The sequence below is a fragment of the Eutrigla gurnardus genome (assembly GCF_963514095.1).
Source record: "Eutrigla gurnardus genome assembly, chromosome: 2".
Classification (NCBI taxonomy): domain Eukaryota; kingdom Metazoa; phylum Chordata; class Actinopteri; order Perciformes; family Triglidae; genus Eutrigla; species Eutrigla gurnardus.
This window is the reverse complement of record NC_139916.1, coordinates 24462670-24484796: the sequence shown is the minus strand read 5'-3', so window position 1 is coordinate 24484796 and position 22127 is coordinate 24462670. Positions and strand designations below refer to the sequence as shown.

Genomic DNA, 22127 nt, shown 5'->3' with positions numbered 1-22127 from the left:
GCAGTGGAGGGGAATTGTTTGTAAGGAAGCTGACTGAGTATGAATGCTGTTAATGGTCATTCCATCATTTTAATCCACACTAAGAGGAAGTGGAGTCTCTCATCGACACATTTACTAACATCATGATTCTAGATTCATGCACTCTAAGTTCTAAGATGGATTACAAGCTAGCGTGTTTGTTGTAAATAATATAAACCATGATCTGTCTTCACTGCAGCAGAACTACAGGTGTTTTGCAAACCACTCACTACTTCATGAGGATGAATTACGATAGATATTTGCAGCAATTTAAAAATGTGCCACACATAAGTGTCTGTAAAACTCAACAGTGGGCCGAAATTGGCTATTGAGTGTCTGCTTGATGCTCCCACATCAATTTGCCCTAATTCGTGTTTCTAAAAGAGCCAGTCCTTCTCTTTTCCAGATAATAAAGCCATTAACTTTTCTTAGAAACGCTCCCAGTCCCCCTATTTCCCGGTCATTAAGCCTCTTTTCTTGGTAGGCACTTGTTTGTGGAGTACTCTGTGAGGGGGGTTGGGGGGGGGGGGGGGGGGGGGGGGGGGGGTCAGGCGTCACTGGTCTGTCATTAACAGCTGTTAAGCTGTTAAACTATGTACAAAGAAAAGAAAATATACATTAAAAGTAATAATTCATTTTGGGGGTTCAAAGGTTATCCATTAAATATGAAAACATTTAATTTAGACTGAAAACCGGGGAACAGCTAGCCTAATTCTCTCTAAAGGTTAAAAAAACACAATGTCGTTATTGTTATTATTATTATTATTATGATTATTATTATTGAGCTTTAGAGGTGCTGGTAGGTACATTTTGTTACTTTTGACGGAGCTGTTTAAGCAGGGGGCTGCTTATGCTAAACCTAGCTAGCTAGTGTGCTCTGGTGCCTTTAGCTTCATATTTAGCATACAGACACAAGAGTGCTAAAAATGCTACAGCCAGATAAATCTGACTCAATATATTGTGTCTCCCCTTTATCACTACATCCATAATTATTCATGTTTATTTGAAATATGTCATCTCTTTAAACTGTAGATTACTGTCCAGCTAACATGTAGCGTCACCGCCCATGTGCTTATTTGTTGACTTTCCATGCTTTCTTACTACCACCTTTACAAACCATCAAGCATCTGGCTTTCTTTTCTAACACTTCACAGCTGTTGTGAGAATCTGAGCGGTGTTGATGTGTCTCTTATTTCCCCTCCTGTCCTCTGATCCTGGTCTTTTCTCGCTGTCTTCTTCTCTCCTCTAATTCAGGGCAGAGTTGTTGAGTGAGACTAGTTTCCCTGACTGATCAGCCCCCGCCTTTTTATCGAGGACTGTCCGACTGTCCAACCACTGTCTTCCCCTCCTTTTTACTCCCTTTATGTTTTAGACCCTAAATTTGGACCTCTTGTAGTAGAATATTCTCTTTTCCTCAATACTACATCTGCACCTTATCTGTTTTCATGGGAACCAAGATGCATTGTGTTCTCACCCCCCCTCCCCCCCCAACTCCTGAGCCTTTTCTGTAAATATGGACTCTTAAAGGATATGATCAGACCTTCTATTTAAGAAATCAGGCCATTTCATCCTATCAACCCTACTACATCTCCCACACCCTGCTCTGTCTCCACAAGTTAACAATGAGTTGAAAACCCTGTGTGGTCTTGTTGCGCTGATTTATGATTTTCACTTGTATCCTATGATCTCTGGGTGTTTTTTGTAAATGTGTCTGTTTTGGGTTTATTTTGTGCGCTGTGACTGTACTTTTTGACTGAAACATGTCTTTTTTTCCCCTTTTGAATTGCAGACCAAATGTTAAAAGTACCCCACCAGAGAAAAGGGAGCAGTACTTGTAGTTTGGGAGAGTCTTCTGGCCTTACCATGGTTTAGATTCTGTCAACAGACAAAAAACCCTCTCACTGAGGAAGTCAAAACAGACAAACAGACACAATAATTTGTGAGCAGCAACCTTTCAAGTATATTGCAGCAAAATAAATTAGAATATTTGTTGTTTTAAAAAATGAAATTATGAAATGTTATAGTTGCTTCAGTGGGAATGAGAAAGATGATAACCTGCTATTGTCTGTTTTGTTTACTTTGGGAGAGACAGTCATTCAGGGTATGTTTTCTATAACATGTTAAAATGCCCGGGTGTATATACCACCTACTCTATTCCTTTTTTTTCTACTACATATATAATGTTTTACTACAGTGCCTTATAACACATGTTTGTGCACATGTATGTTTTGGACTTTATAGTCTCCCATCCCATCTGAGGGATGTGTCCATGTAGCTCCTCTGCCAGCAGTCCAGTGTGCCTATTTCTATTGTTGGATTTCTGAAATTGAATGTGAAGCTACTCCGCAGTACCACTTATGGAACAACAAAGACATACATACGATAGATCTTCAGCATATAGTGCCTTTTGCCACTGTTTGTAAGCCGTGTGCCTGTTTCCAAGTAGCCTGGATTGAGGATATACCCAGTACATTCACTTTTGTTTTGTTAAGTGCCAATATGATTTTGTGTGAATGACAGAGTCATTGTATTATTGACTCCAAAGGACGTACTGTACTTTGTGTTGTCTCCTGTACTAAGGAACGGAGTGTTCATATGCCCTTTTGATGCCTGCATTTATTTACCATGCCATTCCTTTCTCTAATATTTACCTCCACAATGTTGTGTATCATCTCATTTACAGTATACCACTGTCTGTTCCTTTTAGAATAAAGTAAACAGAGACATAAAGAATGGATTCGGTTATGAGGCTTTATTAGTTGTTTCCTAACTTTTCACTGTTGCCTGACTTTTGCACCCCCCTGACTTGTCTTCCTTTTTCCAGCTCAAATATTTCTTTTGCTCCCTGTTGTTCAATAATTGCAGACGTGGAATTCCATTTCTGCTCCACTGGACTGTGGCACATTCTCAAAGGTGGACTCACAAAGTTTACTTGCTGCCCGACCACTGCAAACCTCGAAATGTCCTACTCTTGTTGCGCTTCAGGTGTTAAACATTTGTTAAATCACAAGCTTGGAATTAAGGGTCAGATTCAATGTGGATGAATGCAGTTAAGTTGTGTGCGCATCAAATATTTTGTGTCCCAGATGGTTCACCGTTTCTATACTGAACCCAGAAAGGATAATGGATCATTTTTTCCAAGTCAATTTTAAGACAAAGAAACCTCAAACAACAGTGTTTTTAAGCACCAAAATTACTTGGTTAGGTTTAGGAAAAGGGAATGGTTTGGGGTAAAATATATGTTTGTTATGTAAAATAAGTATGTTGAGTACATAAACTGCATAGGAAGTCAGTTAAACTAAGTCCGTGAAGTTTGGTTTTGGCCTATATTTATAAAGCTCAAGTTCTGATTTGTGAATGAACTCTTTATCTAAAAGTGTTTTCACATGTATGTGAAAAGACAACTGGCAAAATAATGTTGCAATGTCCATTGTGAGGGACCAAGCGGTTAGGCAAGATGAGTACCAAGGGAATTTCCAGAAAATAGTCTTTATTTTACTAAAAAATAATCTTTACAACAAAATGAAGACTGAACTTAAGCTTTGAACATACCAAACTCAAAATATGACTCTCATTAGCCAAACAAAGGGGACTTACATACTGGCTGACCAGACCAGGTTTGACAAACAGGGGGAGACTAACAATAACACTTATACCTAAACTACAAATAAAAAAATAAATTAAAAAACACCAAACATTTATTTACAAAATAAATATATCTTAATTAACATTAACCAAATAAATGTACTTAATATAATATAAATCAAAAGTCAAACATCAGACACAACAAGTAGTAGTGTCCACTTTGGCCACCTCCGCTATAAAGCTGTTCTTGTTCCGGCACCACCCCTTTGAGCCAGCTGACTGCCTGCATCCTTCCAGGGTGTAGAATCCACAACAACCATTTAGAAAAAAGACAATCCAAAACAGCTAAATAAAGTATATATGTAAAACAAAGCAAGTGTCCTGTATGTTATTTAAAACTGAATAAATGATTGCAACAAAATATATGTAATGTATCTGAAAAGTACAAACCAATCTTAAGGAAAAACAGCCTGAACTAAGGAAAGTGTAAGGGTATGAGGTTACTGCTTTCAAGATGGCTGTATGGCCATCACATCCATCCATCCATCGTCTACTGCTTATCCTGTATTCAGGGTCGAACCCAGGACCCTCTCGCTGTGAGGCGACAGTGCTACCCACTACACCACCGTGCAGCCTGTGTTGCAATACAGACCAATATTTACACTTTCACAAAAACTGTGTTATAAAAATGCAAACTGAAGTTTTGCCAAAAGTTTACTAAAAGATTACAAACTGAGTGTGAAACAGAGAATGTGCATTGGCTTTGAATGTTAATTGTTTCAGAGATGGTGCTTTGACAATCCCTGTTAGTGTTCAAGCATGATAGATCTAAACAAATATGAACCCCTTTCTTAAAGAAAATCATGCAAACATCAAATGACATTGGAACATTCAAGTTTGGAAGATCTTGAATATGTGGATGATTTGAACAACTTATTATCGATGCAACATTATTTGAGTTTCTAAGTCTTTTTACCAAAAAGACAGAATGCCTGAGCTTGTATGCAGAGTTAAAATGAGGTAGTTTGAGAGAAAAAATGGACCCTGAAGACACCAGTGGTGGGAACAGAGTACGGACGTGAAATCTCACATCCACCTGACATGTACGGATGCTGCTACACTACTTATGACTATACAGTCAGTTTAACAACACTGGTCATTCCCACAATTTAAGACTATCATGCAAAAAAAAAAAAAAACTCTTTTGCTCCAGCTGCATGTCCTCTATCCAAAAGATTTCATAACAACTGTGATTTATAGCACCTTCATAAAACTCAAATTATAAACATTTATCAGCATCCGTCTCTTCCTGCTAAGCTCACACTCTCTGGGAGATATTTTTGTCATTCTTATCAGAAATAACACTATAGGATATGAGATATTCATTTGCTGCCAACGAATATGCGGGAACACAGAGAGGAGGTTCCTTCCATAATGAACCCGATGAACCAAAGTCTGCAGCAGAAACCAAATCATTAAAGTAAACACAGGAATGTGTTTTCCCCACTTGTAGCAATTTGATTGACGAATGATGTGTTACAAATGCCTTTGATTGGGACTTAAACATCGTGGTCATTTAGGAATGTGACACTGAGACTGGTGGATCATATTTATTGCTGAATTTGAAACATCATTAACATGTTTTCGTAGTGCAACTAGTCATTCATATTGCAATGCAGTCACCAGCAAAACATGTTGGGGGGCATTATATGTTTCTGCAGACCACAGGATAGGTTGAATGTTGATATTCTGAACAAAAAAATGTCAATACGTTTCATATCAGACTGATATCACACTTGCAGAAAGACACAGTGCTATGTTGTTAACAGTTCGTAAGGTTTAGGCAGCAAATCTAAATGTCAAGGTTTGCAAAAAAAGGTTCGTGGTAAAATAATTGAGTAATGTAACATAACAATGTAATGTGACAATGTAATGTGACAATGTTACATACGTTACAAGGTAATAAAACAAGGTAACGCTAGAAGGTAACGCAACAAGGTGACGCAACAAGGTAACGCTACAAGTTAACGCTACAAGTTAACGCTACAAGTTAACGCTACAAGTTAACGCTACAAGGTAATGCTACAAGGTAATGCTACAAGGTAACGCAACAAGGTCGCTACAAGGTAACGCTAAAGGTAACGCAACAAGGTAACGCAACAAGGTAACGCAACAAGGTTACGCTACAAGGTAACGCTACAAGGTAACGCTACAAGGTAACGCTACAAGGTAACGCAACAACGTAACGCAACAAGACAACAGAAAGATTTTACAGAAAAAATATCTTTCATAAATCAATGACAGCTTCCCTTTCTTACCCAATGTTACAAACAAACATTATTTGTTTGGTTTCACACAGGACTTGAACAGTGGAATCCTGGGTAACAGCTATGTGTTTGTTTGGCCCATCCATCACCAATCCGAACCAGCCCTTAGTGGACTTTCCCACTTGTTACAATTGTTTTTTTGTTTTTTTACCACACAACTTACCACTTAACAGTCACTCTGACCAGATACAAAAAAACGTCCACATTCAACATATTAGTGCTTTGCAGATTTTTTTTGAAATGAGAAATAAACACTTGAACAACTTAATTAAAAAGCTTCAAATGTAAGTCTTGTAGTTTGACGTCGACTGTTGTGCCATGACAGTGCTGGTTCGCGCTGGGTTACTGGGGACCAGCCTCAGTTGTGTCCTGGTAGCATCACTGATATGAGACACACTCCTGATTGCCAATACAGCTGAGGTAAGGGAGCAGAACACACTTCCCACCATTACCAGTAGGAGAGCCCAAACTCAAACGTTATCCCTGGCATCCCCAGAGTCACCTGTTAGAGAGAAAGATGCAGTAATAATGAAGCACATTATGTCTTACTTTGAATATGCCTTAAAGGCATGAAAACTTTCTCCCTGTGATTTCCTACTTTTTCTCTTTTATTAGAAATTCAGTAAGTGTGAGTGGAAAATGGATACTGCAATTTGAAAAGAACGTCTACCTTGATTTGTAAAAATTCTTGGTGAACACCATTAAACCTGTGCTGCAGGCTTGTATCTTTTCTCCCTCTCTGACATCTGTTGTTTTGTGTGGATCCCTCTGCCCGCTACCTAGTTAGCAAAGTGTCTAACTGGACAGCAGTACTTTCAACTTATTTTAGCTTGACTTGGCAGGATTGTCTGAGCTGGGCATCAAGCTTCAGTTTCTGCCTGCCAGCGAAAAATACACTGTGACTGACACACACACACACACACACAAACACACACAGCAAATTCAGTAGCAGGGGAACTGAAATAAAGGGGTTTATTGCCATTAAAATGTTGCCAGATAATTACTGTGACCACAACAAGCTCCTGATAAGAACCATCGTGAAATAAAACACATGGGATTAAATCCATTTGCGGTGCTGATACAATTAGAATAGTCAGTGCTGTGAAAATATTGAAAAATTCAAGATCATTATCAAAAGAGTGTGATCAATGGCTAGAGAAAGGTGAGCTTAATGGCTGCTTGGCCAGTCAATTAAGATGTTGGCTGTTGCCTTTTTGTTGAGACAACATTAGCGGAATAATTCTAAATGGGAGACAATTTGTTTCTTTTGTAAATGGAAGCAGACATGGTTTGGCATTGGCAGCATATAAAAACTCCTGGCGGCTGGTTATCAAAGCTAAAACCATATGACACCTACTTCTTGTCTGTATCTGGTGTAAGTGTTCACCCCGTACCACAGCAGGCCGGCTGCACCACACACACCTGAGAGAGACACACACATTTAAAACAGATATGACTCAGAAGTTCAACGTTATGACAGTTGCTGCATGAAGTGTAAGTAACTTGATAGCGTGGAAATGTTATTAAACCAAAGAATGATATGAATCTGAAGTAGTCACCCACTATGTAGAAACAAACCAAACTGTTTCTGGCTGGATTCGATTAAAGCGGTTTAACAAGTGAGAAGTGGCGGTACGGACCTCCACACAGACAGAGGCCGCCAGAGAGCTGTAGCCTGCCCTGAGCCAGTGCACTGTGGATCAACGTAGTCCCCCTCAGGCCGGGTATCATGACCAGGACGGAGACCAGAGAGAGACCAAACATCCCCACCAACGCTACTCTCATAGCCAACACATCAGCTGTGGGAAGAAAAGACGAGACAATATACTGAAAGTTTGATCTCCAATGGCAGCGTTCATCAACAGAACTGAAAATTACAGAAGTCCTGAGATGGAAAAAAAATGTTTTGCCAAGATAATCTTTCTCAAAAAAGAAAAACAGAAAAAATATTATTATTATTATTATTATTATTAAAGACCTCTACAGTGATTCTGTGTCTGAGGGAGGGGACTCGTGTGTTGTCGTACCTGGCAGATGCTCCATGTAAGACACTGACACGTCACATGTCCTCAAGCCCACCAGGCTGTCATGAACACGCTCCCCCCACAGGCCTCGGCAGCGGGAGCTCAGACCTACGGAGGTCAGCTGGTCTTTAGCTCCTTGCTGGACCAGGAGACGATGTGTAAACAGCAGAGTGCTAACTTAGGCATTATGATTATGTCTGCAATATCAGCTTTGAGTGGTAGGATTTTAAATTGAAAAACATGTCTCCAAAAAACACCCTTTACATGAGTAGTTTGTGGTAACCAGACCCTAAAGCTCACTGATAGACTACACGGTAGTGCAGCCTAGTGGCTACTCCACACTCTTTCTTCATGCGAGGATTAGCAGCGATTGCAGATGAGAAGTTGTGAGTGTGTGCGCGTGTGTATGTGTGTGCACGGATGCAGACGTGTTCCTATACTACCCTCCAACAGTCCTTTCCAGCAGCAGCGATTAGCAGCAGCAGGCTTGTCAGCGCTATCAGCAGCCCCAGGACCTCCGTCTGTCCTCTGCTCATCCTGTCCTTTCAGTCAGCTGCTGGAACAATGAGCAACTTCCATCATGGAAATATCACAAGTGACTTTGCAAATGTTGAACAAAGCACAGCTGATTTACAGACAGGATCGTGTTTCAGTGACGAAGAGAGAGAGAGAGAGAGAGAGAGAGAGAGAGAGAGAGAGAGAGAGAGAGAGAGAGAGAGAGAGAGAGAGAGTAATTCTCAGATCGACTTGCCAAACATTTCTGGAATAACAACTTTTAAAAAGAGTTAATGAGCTGTGTTCTTCTACGTAAATAGTGTACCAATACAACAATGAAAATACTCCATAAAGCCAAAGTCCATTCAAAGTATAAGTTGGTACAAGTACAGAATTATTATGTATATAAAGAACTACGCCCCCTACGACCATGTATTGTCTGTGGAGCAGATCAAGACATTATATTGAATGATATCAAATGTTTACATCTGGGAATGTTATATGTCGAGAGCGTTTAGTGTGAAAGGTTAGATGGAGCAGTTCCGGTGTTCGCTGCCATTGACCTCTTGGTTTGGACGGAGCCTCCTTATTGTTGTTTCATAAATGAAAGCACATCTCTGCACAAAGTGATTGGTTGATGCCTTCAGGTAAGAAAAATCAACTTTGTTTAAAAAGAAAAGACACCTTTTCACTGCATAACATTCACGTTCAGTGTAAAATTATTCATGACAAAAATAACATCTTGATAAAAATATATTGGACTTCAAATTAATCTTGAGAAAAAAAACCCCTGTGTCTTAAAGCCTTCACTTCTCTCGTTTCTGGCCTCATGTCCAAAAATACTGATTGAAATTTCCAAGGAAATGACATGTAGCATCATAACTAAGTATGATTTTTAAGGGATATATATATATATATATATATATATATATATATAATCAACCGAATTTATGTGTACAGGCTTTTGACATGCAACATAAATGTATGTTATATACTTTAAGAGCGTTCCTACACTTAAAAAAATCTGCTTCAAACATTTGAAGAAATGTTTTCAAAGAAGTAACATTATCTTTTAATGAGAAACATTTCTTCAACTGTTTAAATTATCTTCTCACTCAGTGAAAATATCTAAAAAAAATAAAATAATCATAACAGTAATCTCGCAGCTGTCTTGAAGGGTAATGAACAGCACTGTGGAACTATTGAAAAAAAAAACGTACCTCTTCGAAAATGTTTTATTTCAAGGACTCTCTAAGTGGATCTGTGGAGCGTGGGAGAAATTCAGAGGAGCCAAAGCTTCGAAGTGTACACGAGTGTGTGTCTTGGGCCTTGATTGTTCCTAAATGAAGCGGTGGGGTAGCCTGCTGTGTCGCTGGGCTGACATTAAGAATCTAAACACATTAACCACGCATGACCTTCAGAACTGCACCTTGACTTTTTGCTCTCCCCTCTTGTTTACCCTTTGAGCAGTTTCACCCCCGCCTCAACTTCCAGTGAAAGAAAAAAGGAAAATCATTCGCCCCTCCAACTCAGTCGGTCGGCCTCATCTGAACACATTTTTTTATCCATTTAGCGCTGCTCAGATGTGGGCAGGGAGATGATGTGTGTTGAGATGACAAGATAAAAAGGAAATATTTAAACGCATCACAGAGAGGAGGGAGTGCGGCAGACAGGGAGACAGTCGGATTATTATTATTATTGGCGAGTGAAAAGGCAGGCAGGCTCATTGGCAGCCGCCTACCAGCTGCTGCTGGGAGGCTGAAGAGGGCAGTGTTCGTCTTCCTACTGCACCACAACCTCACGGGCAAGATTTGAGTTGTTAAGTAAAAAAAAGAAAGAAAAAAGAAGCTCATATCCATAATTACTTTCAGTGATGTAAACTGAATCCAGAAAGCTCTCTGCATATTAATATTGAGCGTTAATAGGTTTCACAATAATTAAAAGTGATTTTTTTTTTTTAAGAATGTACAAAGATTAGTTCAGGTCTTATGAATACATGTGCTTTAATAAAAATAGAAGGATTTGGTTGCAGGAGTTTCTGCTGGGTCAGTTATGAGTAATGGAGCTGAACATGGAGAGTCACAGGGACGAGTCAGCCATATGTGTGTGTGTGTGTGTGTGTGTGGTATGCAACCTCACATAGTCATCTGTGTGTGTGCGGTTTTTGTTCTTGTACTAGATGCATGAATATCAATGGCATCGTGTGTTTCAGTGAATATTAGCAGGTGTTGCGTTTGCACACGTCCCTGCTTGGGTGCATCATTTGGTGTTTCTGCTCTTCTCCCCGCATTACTGCACTGCTCCATCTCCTATACAATATGGCTTAAAGGCTCATAATCACCTATTGATTCCTCATCATCATTACCACAGCTTGTGTTGTGTATGAAGCCTCGTCTGAACGGGAGGCTGAGGCAAAGCTGCACGGGACCATCGCAGCCTGCCTTTGATTCGAACAAGGTCAGAGGAATCGATTCCCTTTGATCGGAGACTTGCAAAGAGGGGCAACAATTTCCACAGGCGCTGCCAGCAGAGCTCACAGTCTGGAGCTTCTCCTCAGTCCAAACGTCTGCGGTGAAATAGAGCACAAATCAAAATCACGCTGACAAGCCTTGTGTGTTCATTGTGAAGTTGCTGGTCGTGGATTTTGTTGCCTTCTTACAGAGACAACATTTAATTTGTTCTGTTGGTATTGTGGTGTAGAGCTGCTTTCAGCCTTTGACTGTCACAATGCCTTTTTTAAGAAAAGTATAAATCATAAACATAGCGACCTTGAAGGTGCTATGTGTAATGTCTCGCTGCATGCTCCAAACATATTCTAACTTTAATTTAATCATAATTTACAGTCAGCAGAGCAAGAATACACAAACATTGGACCCAACTGCTGAAACAATAACACCTATAGGCCTATAGTTCAGCTTACCATCTGTGTGTGTACCTCGACACTAATCTGGGGCTGTACGGTCTACGTTTTGATAGTTTGCTTGTTGGATTAAATCCAAACTGGCAGAAACCACTGAGATGTTTTCTCCTTTCTGCAATTTTGGATTTAATCCAAAGAAAAAACTATGAAAACGTACACGGATGCTGAACCTTCAATGTCAGGGCAGCGCTACTTCTTTGACTCCTCATGTTGGACTGAGGACAAACTGGAAGCGACAGTGACTCACTATCGCCTCTCCAGGTACAAGTGGTATTACAAGACAGGACGGGCCGGAGCGAGCTGATTAGCATGCTCGTTTCAGTAGATATGTCTGTAACGTACCACATAGACTTCTTTCACATAACGTCATCACTTTAACCTTGTTGCACGCTGATGATGATCTGAGTTTATCTTTAGAAAATTCTGACGAGATGCTACAAATGCTACAAAAATCATTGGCTATTATTGATAAAAACTCAAAGCTACAGCCAAAACAGATCACTTTTACATGTGTAATGTATTTGTCCGTCCATTACATCTATATTTAAAGACATAAATCATCATATGAATAAACTCTTGGTACAACACAGCATCTCATCCCCGAACTGACTGTCAGGAATAGGTGAAATATTAAGGTCAGCATCTCCATCCAGTCTGACTCCAGAGGAACCTGGACAGTAAAACCCACTTCTGCAACCCAGAAGAGGGGGACGTGTCACTGCTGCTCGTGGCTGTGTTGCCTTGGGCAGCATCACATTTAAAGCCATTTCTGCATCTGTTCTGTTGTCTTGCTGATCTGTTAAGTCTTTCCATCAGAGACGACTGCACTGAAAATTCCTGATTTTTCCTCTTATTTTTTCTTCTTCTGCTTTGATACTTTCCTGAGATCTAATTTCCTCTCATCTCATTTCTTTTTTCTTTTTTTTTTCGAGATGGCTGAAAGCAGAGCTGTGTCTACCATGCTACACTGCATCTATATGCAATCCAAAACAGCCTTAGGATTTGGGAATAATTATCTCCATTTGCCTCCACTTGTCATGCTAGACCACATACAATCCCCGTCTATATCCCACCAAAATACAGAATGATGTTTTCTAACTCACGCAACTGTTACCTGCAGCCAAACTCTGAGCGATCCTTCCGCCGCGATGCCGACGGAACTCGGGGCTACTTTCTTCAGGTTTGTCGCGGCGTTAGTGCCGACTCAGAGGACTCTGGTCGTTAATATCAAAAGCACACAAGTGATTTACATCTGCAATCACCAGAATTAAACATTTGGCACGCATTCATGCACAGATGCACGCGTATACATACCCAGAAATACCAAACACAGTTGAACCCAGAGTGGGTCAGAGATCCAGTGAAAAGAGGGTTTGGGAGACCTTCACAGCTGCAAGCCTAGCAGCTGACAGCTGGAGTCGTTGTGTGATAGCGAGTGTTCATCAACCTGTGTGTGTGTGTGTGTGTATGTGTGTGTGTGTATGTGACGTGCGCTTGATAATCTGTGAGTGATTATCTTTGCTGTTGTATCAGTTTAACACACCACAGGAGGACAGCTACGCTCACCTGGCCATGTTTTCCTTGGAAGCGATGTCATTGTGATATGCACACACACACACACACACACACACACACACACACACACACGCAAAAACTTAATCTCATCTGTGTGTTTTCTCTCTGCTGCAATAATACAGCGGCCTAATTGGCTCTGACAACTTGGCCAACTCAATTCCAGCCAGTCTCGTCCAGAATGCCTCTCTATGTCTCTAATTAGGTCCAATCAGGCGGAGTGATATTTATCGATTCACCTCATCCCTCTTTCTCTCTCCTTCACACCAGCCTCCCTTTTATTCTCCCCGCGTTGCTTTTCTGAAGGAGACTGTGTTCCTCTTCTCTTTGGCTAATTTTAGGATGAGTAAAATAATTATGATTGATGCAGGTGCCTCTCTCTTCCTTCAAAGCTTTTTAAATAGATAAACCCCCCCCTCTCCTCCCCAAAAAGAAAGCAAGAAGCTAATTAGCGTGCGAGGACGAGACGTGAAGAGAGAGGCCTTATCGAGCCGTTATCAGTTTGCCTGCCCCACAGCTTTAAACATCATATTAGATATCTTAATCGTTCATTCTGACAGGGGCGTCAGGGACAAACTTTCTCATTTTCCTGACCAATTGATGTGCTCTAAACCCCCCCCTTCCTAACTTTTTTTCCTGCTTTCTTTCTTACCCCCCACCCGAGAGACATGCAGCCATCAGCTACGTGTCAAGGATGCTTGATGCTTTAATTCATCTAAACAACCTTTTAGCCTCGCTCCGAATGTAATGCTATGTTTGAGAGTCTGAGCAACGTCGGCGAGTGTGGCGTGTTATTTTAGAAGTATTGACGCACCAGCCTCGCTGCTGAAGACACGCCTGCTGTGACATTGGAGCCGATGGTTGTTTCTCTAAGGGTGTGACGGGATAGTGGCCAGATACAGCAAGAATGGAAAGGATGGGAGAGTTATGAACATATAGTGTCCGAATGGAGCACTGACTATGGGATTGATTATTAGAAGTCATTTCTTGTTTTTTATGTATTCAAAACCCAAGACTTGAATGTCTTGGCCAGTCTTTAAGTCACGCCCTCTCTGGTCGCATTATGCCAGAATGCCCCAAACCAAAGTTCAGTATAAACGGTACAACTGCAACATATTGGGGGGTCTTTTTTCTGTGATTATTGTGGGATCTGTGTGAAAAAGGCCTCATGTCTTTAAGTCTACAAATGTATGTTTTGAGAAGTGTCCACATCAGGCAATTGAACCCTGAGATGATCAAGGCGCTCTCATTGTTTAAAATGCTAATTCAGAGTTTGACTGCATGCTGTACTATTCCTCCAAACAATTCTCTTTTCATTTATGCTGTCATTTTTCTCTATATTTGCACATGCAACACTGGAAAGTATAATTCTCTTCTCCATATCAACTCCATTTAACCCTCGGCAATCAATCTCATGGCTAAACTTATTTGGGGGCTTGTGGCGTTTAGCCTGTGAAAAACTCAGGCTGCAGCCCGCTGGCTGGCTGTTCAGACTGACTATTAACTATATCCTGTAGTACTAAGGTGTCTCCTTTCACCTTATCAGTTTAAATATTTTTTTTCAGAGTTGCTGTATTTTAATATCCAAAGCAGTCAAGGTTATATAAACAAGTTAGATATTCTTCATATTAGTAAATATAATCTAAAAATTAACCTGACGTTTCTTGAAATGTGTTCTACAATATATATTAAATAATATGTATATAATTAATCTTTTCTTTGAGGTTCTAGATCTGTGTCAGTCAAAAACCTGCCTGTGGTCTTTTTAATAAAGCAGCAGGTTGCCATCATCACTCTCTCCCTGTTTGGAGAGTCCAACCTTTAACTCAGTCTACTTTGCCTTTAACTTGCTCTTTCATTCTGAGGTGAGCGAGGAGTAGAACTCGCTGAGGCTTCCTGACCTCCACATAACCCTGATTTAAGACAGAATGATGCTTTCTGATCTCTGTAGATCTAGCCAAAAAAACTCCTTCTCCCGCTCTGCGTCAGTGTCTCTCTCCCGCTCTCTCCCCCTCTCTGTTCTGTGCAGTGTGTGTACAGGCTGGCTGTTTGTGTACCTGCAAACTGACAGACCCGGCTTTGATCAGGTCCGAGCCCCAGGGGCAACACACTGCTGGCCCTCCTCTCTAGTCGTCTGTGTGGAGACACACACACACACACACACACACACACATACACACACACTCAACATTCACATTCACTCATTCATGCGCACATCACAGAGGCAGAGCGAAATGATGTGAGGTAGATGGGGAGAGAAAGAGGGAGGGAGCGCAGCCTTTGATGTGCTCCACATCGTCTGAGTTCGTGTTTCAAACTGGAGCCATCGTAACGCACCGGAGTGTAAGAGGAGAGGCTCGGAGGAGATCGGATGACGGCAGATTGAACCATCAAACCTGGCTGATCTTAACAGGGGGGGCGGGCTCATCCTCTCGACTCCCAGACTCCGGCCCCGGCTCATCCCTGCCGACTGACAGACATCCTCTGCCGGCTCTCAAAGCGGGCACCCTGCTACGGTGATTAGCAGTTTTCAGTTACCCTGCCAGCGTGTGTGTGTGTGTGTGTGATGTGACCGAGAAAGAGCGCTGGTACTTGCAAAGATTTTTAAAGTGCCGAAATTGGCTGTTCAGATGCCCCGGATCTGAACCCTCTCCATCGAGCCAACAAGCAGATGCCATTCAAGTAGTTAGACTGCCGGTGGATGGAGGCGTGGTTAGTACAATGAAGTGTCGGGCTCCCTCACTTCTCCATTCCAATCCTTTTAAGACAGGCATAGAGGGCCACGTTAAGTGATTTTTACTTGGGCGATTAAGCCGTCTATTCAGTCAGCCAGCTGAATTTTGCTCCCCTGCTGCGCCAGACACGATTATGGAGGTTACGGATGTCACATTTCTTTCCATGGATCATCTCCCATCATCATCTTGAATATCCGCTCATCATCCCTTCATCATACTCTATCTGTTGCATCAGCCCCGGAGTCACAGACGTGTCATATATTCCCCACCCTGATGCCTCGCAGATGTAAAAATGATTTTGTGTCCAGGTAAACGTTTCATGATCGAGACACAGATCTCATTGGGGGAAATTAAGTCTCCCTGGACATTTTTCCTGGCTGGTGGAACACTTGAAAGGTCCAATCAGAAATAATGATCCCCAGTGCCATATTGAGCACACATGACAGTGATTTGGCGCTATCTATTTGCCACGGAGCAATGCTTCCTCCCGGGTTGCAGGTTATTAACTGACAACACAGGGTGATGAGAAATGAAATATAGCTTCCACACTGGATCTAGGTCAGGCCAGATCTAGACCAGGTAGAATGTTCAGGTACGGGATGGGCTGTGGCATTGGGGGGGCAGCGAACATGTGATTTATTTCATTTTTTTAAACATATTTCCTGTTCAGTAAACCACTTGCAGCCTGAAGCCAGATGGGACAGAGCCAGTGTATTCTGCAGAGAAAAAGCGTCCACTGTTTGACTGCTGAAATAACACTCCCATCCCTCTCACTCAGTTACATGTTGTGGTGCTGCTGACAATTAGAAACAAAGGGAAGAGGGGTCAGTGGTATCAGCCAAGCTTTTCCAGATGTAATACCACGACTGATAGCATGACATTGTCTCTGCTGACCTTCTGGACACTGGTCAAATCCGCTATTGTTCTATTGAGGGCTGAATTCAGTCCCCACAGTGTCAGACATTTAAAGACAGCAGGTTACATTTGTACATTTGTGATAGTAGACATGTACAGAACAAGTGTATATTAGTGCCATATTATGTTGCTTTATTGTAAATCAAGAGTTTACAGCCAAGCTAGCTCTGTGAAGATGTACTGAAGTTCGGGGATTATGTTGCCTCAGTATGTACCCTCAGATCAGTACCTCACCTGGTGGAAGGTTATTGTTCTGATGGCCCATTATTCCGTAACCCCAACACTCCAAAAAATGTCCCATCAGACCAAAACTCCATGTATACAACAGCCCTTTATACTGAAGACATTGCCCATTGTTTCAAAGGCCCATTGCTTGCATGATATGCAAAATAATATCACCATCCCTTCACACTCACAATATCTTTTTCCATTCAATGACAAAAGCATGACCCTCTTTAGTCAGACTCTGATTCACTATCAGTTAGGTTATATCCTCTGTGGACCATGAATGTTTCAATAGTTATTGAGATATTTAAGTCTGAACCAAAGTGGTGGACCTATCTTACAGCCACGGCACTAACAAGCAGGACATTAGCTTTCATTACTCCAGGTCATGAGAAGCGAAGCGAATTAGAGTGCCATTGTTCCTCTAGTGAGGATGACAGGGTTGGATGTTTGGATTTCCTGTGCAAAGTAGTCAAATTCAACATCAGACCAGGGCCCTAACTTGAATTTTAGAATTACTGGAGACAAATTATTTGGTATATTTGTTTTCATTTTATTCACTTAATGTTCATTAACATTTTCTGTAATGTTTAGCTTCTTGTATGATGGTCTCATGGTCCAGGAATATTAATATCAGTCAAATTACATGAAATTTAAAAGGTAGTTAGTCCTCAGGTTGTTAAAATCCCCGAATGTCTGGCGCGCAGGTGGCGGAGTGGTTAGTGGGCGTGCCATGTACGCAAACGCAGCAGACCCCGGTTTGAATCCCGGCCGGAGGTCCTTTGCTGCATGTCATATCCCCCTCTCTCTCCTGTCTTTCCTATCTGCCCACTGCTAATAAAAGGTATCTTAAACATTTTTTTTTTCCAGAGACAGGTGTGCAAAAACTGCCCTTTTCGATAATCAGCTAACAAATCTCAAAACTGGACAAAAGTCCTTAAAATGGTTTTATAGGTGCTGAAAGTGTTTTTGTGCAAGCTATGTAACGTGTCTATTTTTTGGGTCATGTATTCAGTCTTTGGGTATACGGACAGACAACAAGAGGCTCAGCCCAGTTACAGTTTGTTATTATGATACCTGGGTTGCCTCCATCTGCCACATTCAGGCCTGGTTCATCACGTGGTGAAACAGAGACAGTAAAATCGAGAATATGTGCACTGTATCAAAAAGTGACACATCCCACGGATATAAAAAGTTTAAATGAATTTCTCATGGGCAGAATATATTCTAATGTACGTATTCTGAATTGTATTTTCTTTACGCACACATTTGCATATCAATGGCTTTTTTTCTCAGTGGAGCAGGGCAGAGTGCATTATTCTCTTTCAGTTGGATGCATAAACTGAAAACTGTTTATAATTTGCAAAATACAGAGTTGCAAAATAAAAGAAAACACATACAATACATACAAATATAAACTTTTCTATAAATGCGTCATAAGGAGGAAAAAAACAGGAAATATAGAGAGAAAGGAGGGTGATGTACTGATGTGTATTTTCTGAAGCATTTTCTGCATAGCATAAAATAATAGTTTAATATTTAAGTTATGTTTATCAGGCTTCACCTCTCATAGCCACAATACATGTATTTTCTTTGTTCTGCCCTCCGTCTCTTTTCCTGTGAAACTTTTTGTTCTGGCTTTTGTTGTTCTCGACTGTGAGGCACTTTGGGAGCGTCTTGTAAAAAAAGAATAACACAAATGAAGTCTCGGCAATGTTATTAATAAACTCTACTGTCATAGCTCCCTAAAGATAACACAATAACTTGTGCAAATTGATGTACTTCGTTCAGTGCCTGATCCCATGGCGCCAGAGATGCAGCTTTCCTGCATAATTAGAACAATATTGATTGATGCGCCAAAACGCTCAATCCCTGTAATCTGCTGAGATCTTGGGTTGCATATGCTCCATCACAGTTTTCAAAAAGATTGCAGAGCTGGGCGAATCCTGTGGCGGACTCCGTGTCGGCTGACAGCATCCCATCAGGTGGTCCAGACTTCATTACTGACATGGAGTCCATCAGCAAACAGCAAAAGTCCCCTCATATTGCACTCGTGCATGGCACGTATGCAGCAAGATGAGACTGGGGACCGAGACAGACGCATGGTACGAAAAGATACGTGGCTGCTCAAAGATTATCTCCGGCTTCAAGATGCATGTAAATCTTCCAATTTCCTCTTTCTCTGATTCAGGGATCACAGCTGAAATGGAGGCTGCTGGCCTTTTGAGCTTTTGGGAAAAGATGAAACAGCTGCGAGTCTGCGACTGCCGGTTGCTCTCTTGTTGTGGACCCAAATAGAGACTGCAATTAACCCCAAGCAAAAAGAGGAAAAAAACTGTCTTGACTTTAAATAATGTAAATTATTGAGACCATGAAATAGAGGCTTGGAGATTTCCCCCACCACACCTGGCTGTGAGTAGCCAGCCAAGGGACGTCACGTCCCTTTCGGGGGTCAGAGGTCAAGTTATTGAAGTGGAAATCAATGGTGGATTCCCAGGTGGCTTTAAGAGGACTAGAAAGAAAAGGAACATTTCAAACAAATAAATAGCAGCATTTTCAAGGTGCCCTCCCCACTTCACAGCTGTGGATTGATCTCACCGGTTTAACCCAGAGGAGGCGGCAAAGAATGGGAGAAGCAAGGAGAGCCTCGCTCCGACTTGCTCTCTTTTATGTAATTGCTACTTTTTCACCTTGCTGCTTGCTGACATGCTCCCTCGTTGCATTGGTTCCAGCGAGACTGGGACTGCAGTCTGTCCAGACGTAGAGGCGGCTAGTCAAGGGTAATCTACTTCACACAGAGCCTCGGCTAGTGTACACCTTCATACATGTCTCACTAGTCTTTGAAAAATTACTTTTTAAGTGCAATTAGTGGGGACAACTTTCTGATGAAAACTGAAAGGCAGCTGGGGCTCAAATGTTATCCACACAGGAGGCCTCAAAGGATATATGTTTCAGTCTGGACCAGGGACAATAAAAAGCAAGAGCAGCGATATAGTGGCCTAAAGGTGAAAAAACTATTACCTTGCACGGCAGCTGGATTCTCGCAGTGTAACGAGATCAATGAGAGAGGAATTGCTGGATCCCAAATCACACGTCCAAGTCCATTGTTACAGGCTTCAAGTAATACGTGTGTATCCGGTAAGCCAGAGCACAGACCAATCAGAGTCTTTTGAGGAAGTACTGGCTGCGACTAGTGTGGCTTAGGTGTGTGTGAAGCGACATGGAGAGGCGAGTGTTTGCTCGAATAAACAATGGCAGCACCTGAAGAGGTTAGAGTGGATGCTGCAATAGCATCAGTTATATCAGAACTGGAGAGTATTTCTTCAAAGAAGAGCAAAGAACGAAACCGAAGGCTTTTCTCCATGGAAAAGATGATTTAGTTTCCTCCTGACTGGTTTCGGCAACAGTTTGAACGTCATATGGTTCATCCAATCACTTGTCAAGTATTTTTTGAAAGCCTCTTCCCTTTTCCAAAGAGTTTTCCAATAATGGCATCTCAGATGGTTCTGAGTAACAAACCATTTTGTGGGCCACATTAGATGCAACTATGAACTCAAGGTAATAGTTGTCATTAAAACTCAATTGCTTTACTTTTTAAACTTTCATCATGAAGATTGTTTTTTTCAGAGATAAAAGAAGACTTGGCCCAGACTAAATAGAGTTTAGATGAGTTTCTCCTTGTTGACATGCCAGATTAAAAGTGATGTGTTTGGCAGTGATCCCACCCAACATCCCGTCCATATGTATCTGGCTGCCACTTTCTATCAGATTGTTCTTGCGAGCCAATTGGTGATGTGTGGTGTTATCTCCCTGGGATACATGCAAAGATTAGTTTAATACCAGGCTGCCGACCTGAGAGACCTCTGTTTGGAGCGACATCTCCTCTCCTACTCGGTCTTGGACCGATACATATCAGGGAGAACAAAGAACCTGTCTCTCATATCCGCTCTGACTCCAATGGATGCAGCACACCCCGGTCCCTCCAAATTGTTTTTTGTGGTAATCTGCACCCTTGGCTGCAGCAAGCTAGGCTGAGGGGTTTTTTGTGTGGATTGGTATGATTATGGCTATTGGTAGCCTTAAACACTGGCTCCAGCCAAGGTGAATGACAAGCCCTCCGCTTGTCCCCTATTCGCATGAATAGTGCCAAGCATATTGCCCTAGCCATGACAAAAAGGGGGATGCAGAAGGCTAGCATTATGGGGAGACAGCTATTTCTTTGGACGAGGAAGGGCAGTTAAATTCTGTGGACTGCCTTGTTTTTATTGTTGGGCTACAAATTCAAGTTTAGCAAAAGCTAAAGCCCCAATGTAAGAAATTAATTTAAAGGTCCCGTGTTGTATAAAATGAGATTTTAATCAATTTTTTTGTGATGAAGCAGGTTTTGGTCTTGAAACTGTACCTTTAATACTAGCTGTCATGTAATGTAGCGAAGTCACAACTATACAAAAATATAACAAAAAAAAAAATAAACAAAATAAAACGGGAACGCCAAATAATGAATGAAATCAACCTGATTATATCACCAGCAGGAAGAGTGAATGAATCCAGAGTTATTTTTCTTGCACCATTGATGTGAAAATTCATGCTGGACTGATTGCTGGGAGGCAGTGTTATTGGAAAAACTATAGTGCACTTGCTCTATGGACCCATGCATGCGGAAGAACGGCGAAAGCCGGGTTATTGTATCAGAATGGGGCCTGGCTTCCAACGCTGTATCCAGTTCTCTTTATACATCCAGAGTTGACACACCCAGTTAGTCCACGGCTGTAGCTGCACTGTGAGGATGGAGACGGATGCAGAAGACCGGAAAACACTGACCACTCAGAGCAAACTGGGCTTTTTTGCGGGAGGGGGGCTTAAATAGACCGGCGCTAAAACGTGTTTCAGACAGAAGGTGAATACAAGTAAAATCAGACAGACAGTAAGACAAATATAATGCGTTTTTTTTTAACATTAAAGCAGGTAGATGTGTCCTTGTAGAAACCCCAAATACAATAGGAACCTGGAAATGAGCCTAATATGTCTCCTTTAAAGCAATAGTTTGCTTTCCTGTGAGCCAGGTCACAGTTAGCCTAGCTTAAACAGCTAGCCTGGCTGTGTCCTGGCCCTTAGTTTGTTAGTAAATAATTCCATTACATGTTTTAGATGTCTATTCATATGGTTTATACAATAAGAAAGCTTTAGTTGGTAGGTCTATCTTAACTTTGGACCGACGCTAACTGATAAATCACCTGCAAACCATCTTAACATCAATTAGCATAATGGCTCAGCAGAACTCCCAGACTACAGGTGCCTACTTAACACCCAG

General features: G+C 41.5%; 1 protein-coding gene across 3 annotated transcripts in view; it reads left to right on the top strand.

The window, feature by feature from the left end:
• The window catches only part of cldn19 (claudin 19), a 324743-nt gene that overhangs the window by 9731 nt on the left and 292885 nt on the right, over positions 1–22127 (top strand). Inside the window, exon 5 of one of the 3 annotated variants that reach the window (XM_084023893.1) lies at positions 1808–1866. In XM_084023893.1, coding sequence (XP_083880019.1) covers positions 1808–1856 — 49 coding nt within the window. In that variant the 3' untranslated portion in view covers positions 1857–1866. Of the gene's footprint in view, positions 1–1272; positions 1474–1807; positions 2744–22127 lie in introns of those variants that run through there. The other 2 variants (XM_084023892.1, XM_084023894.1) reach the window with 2 other exon arrangements.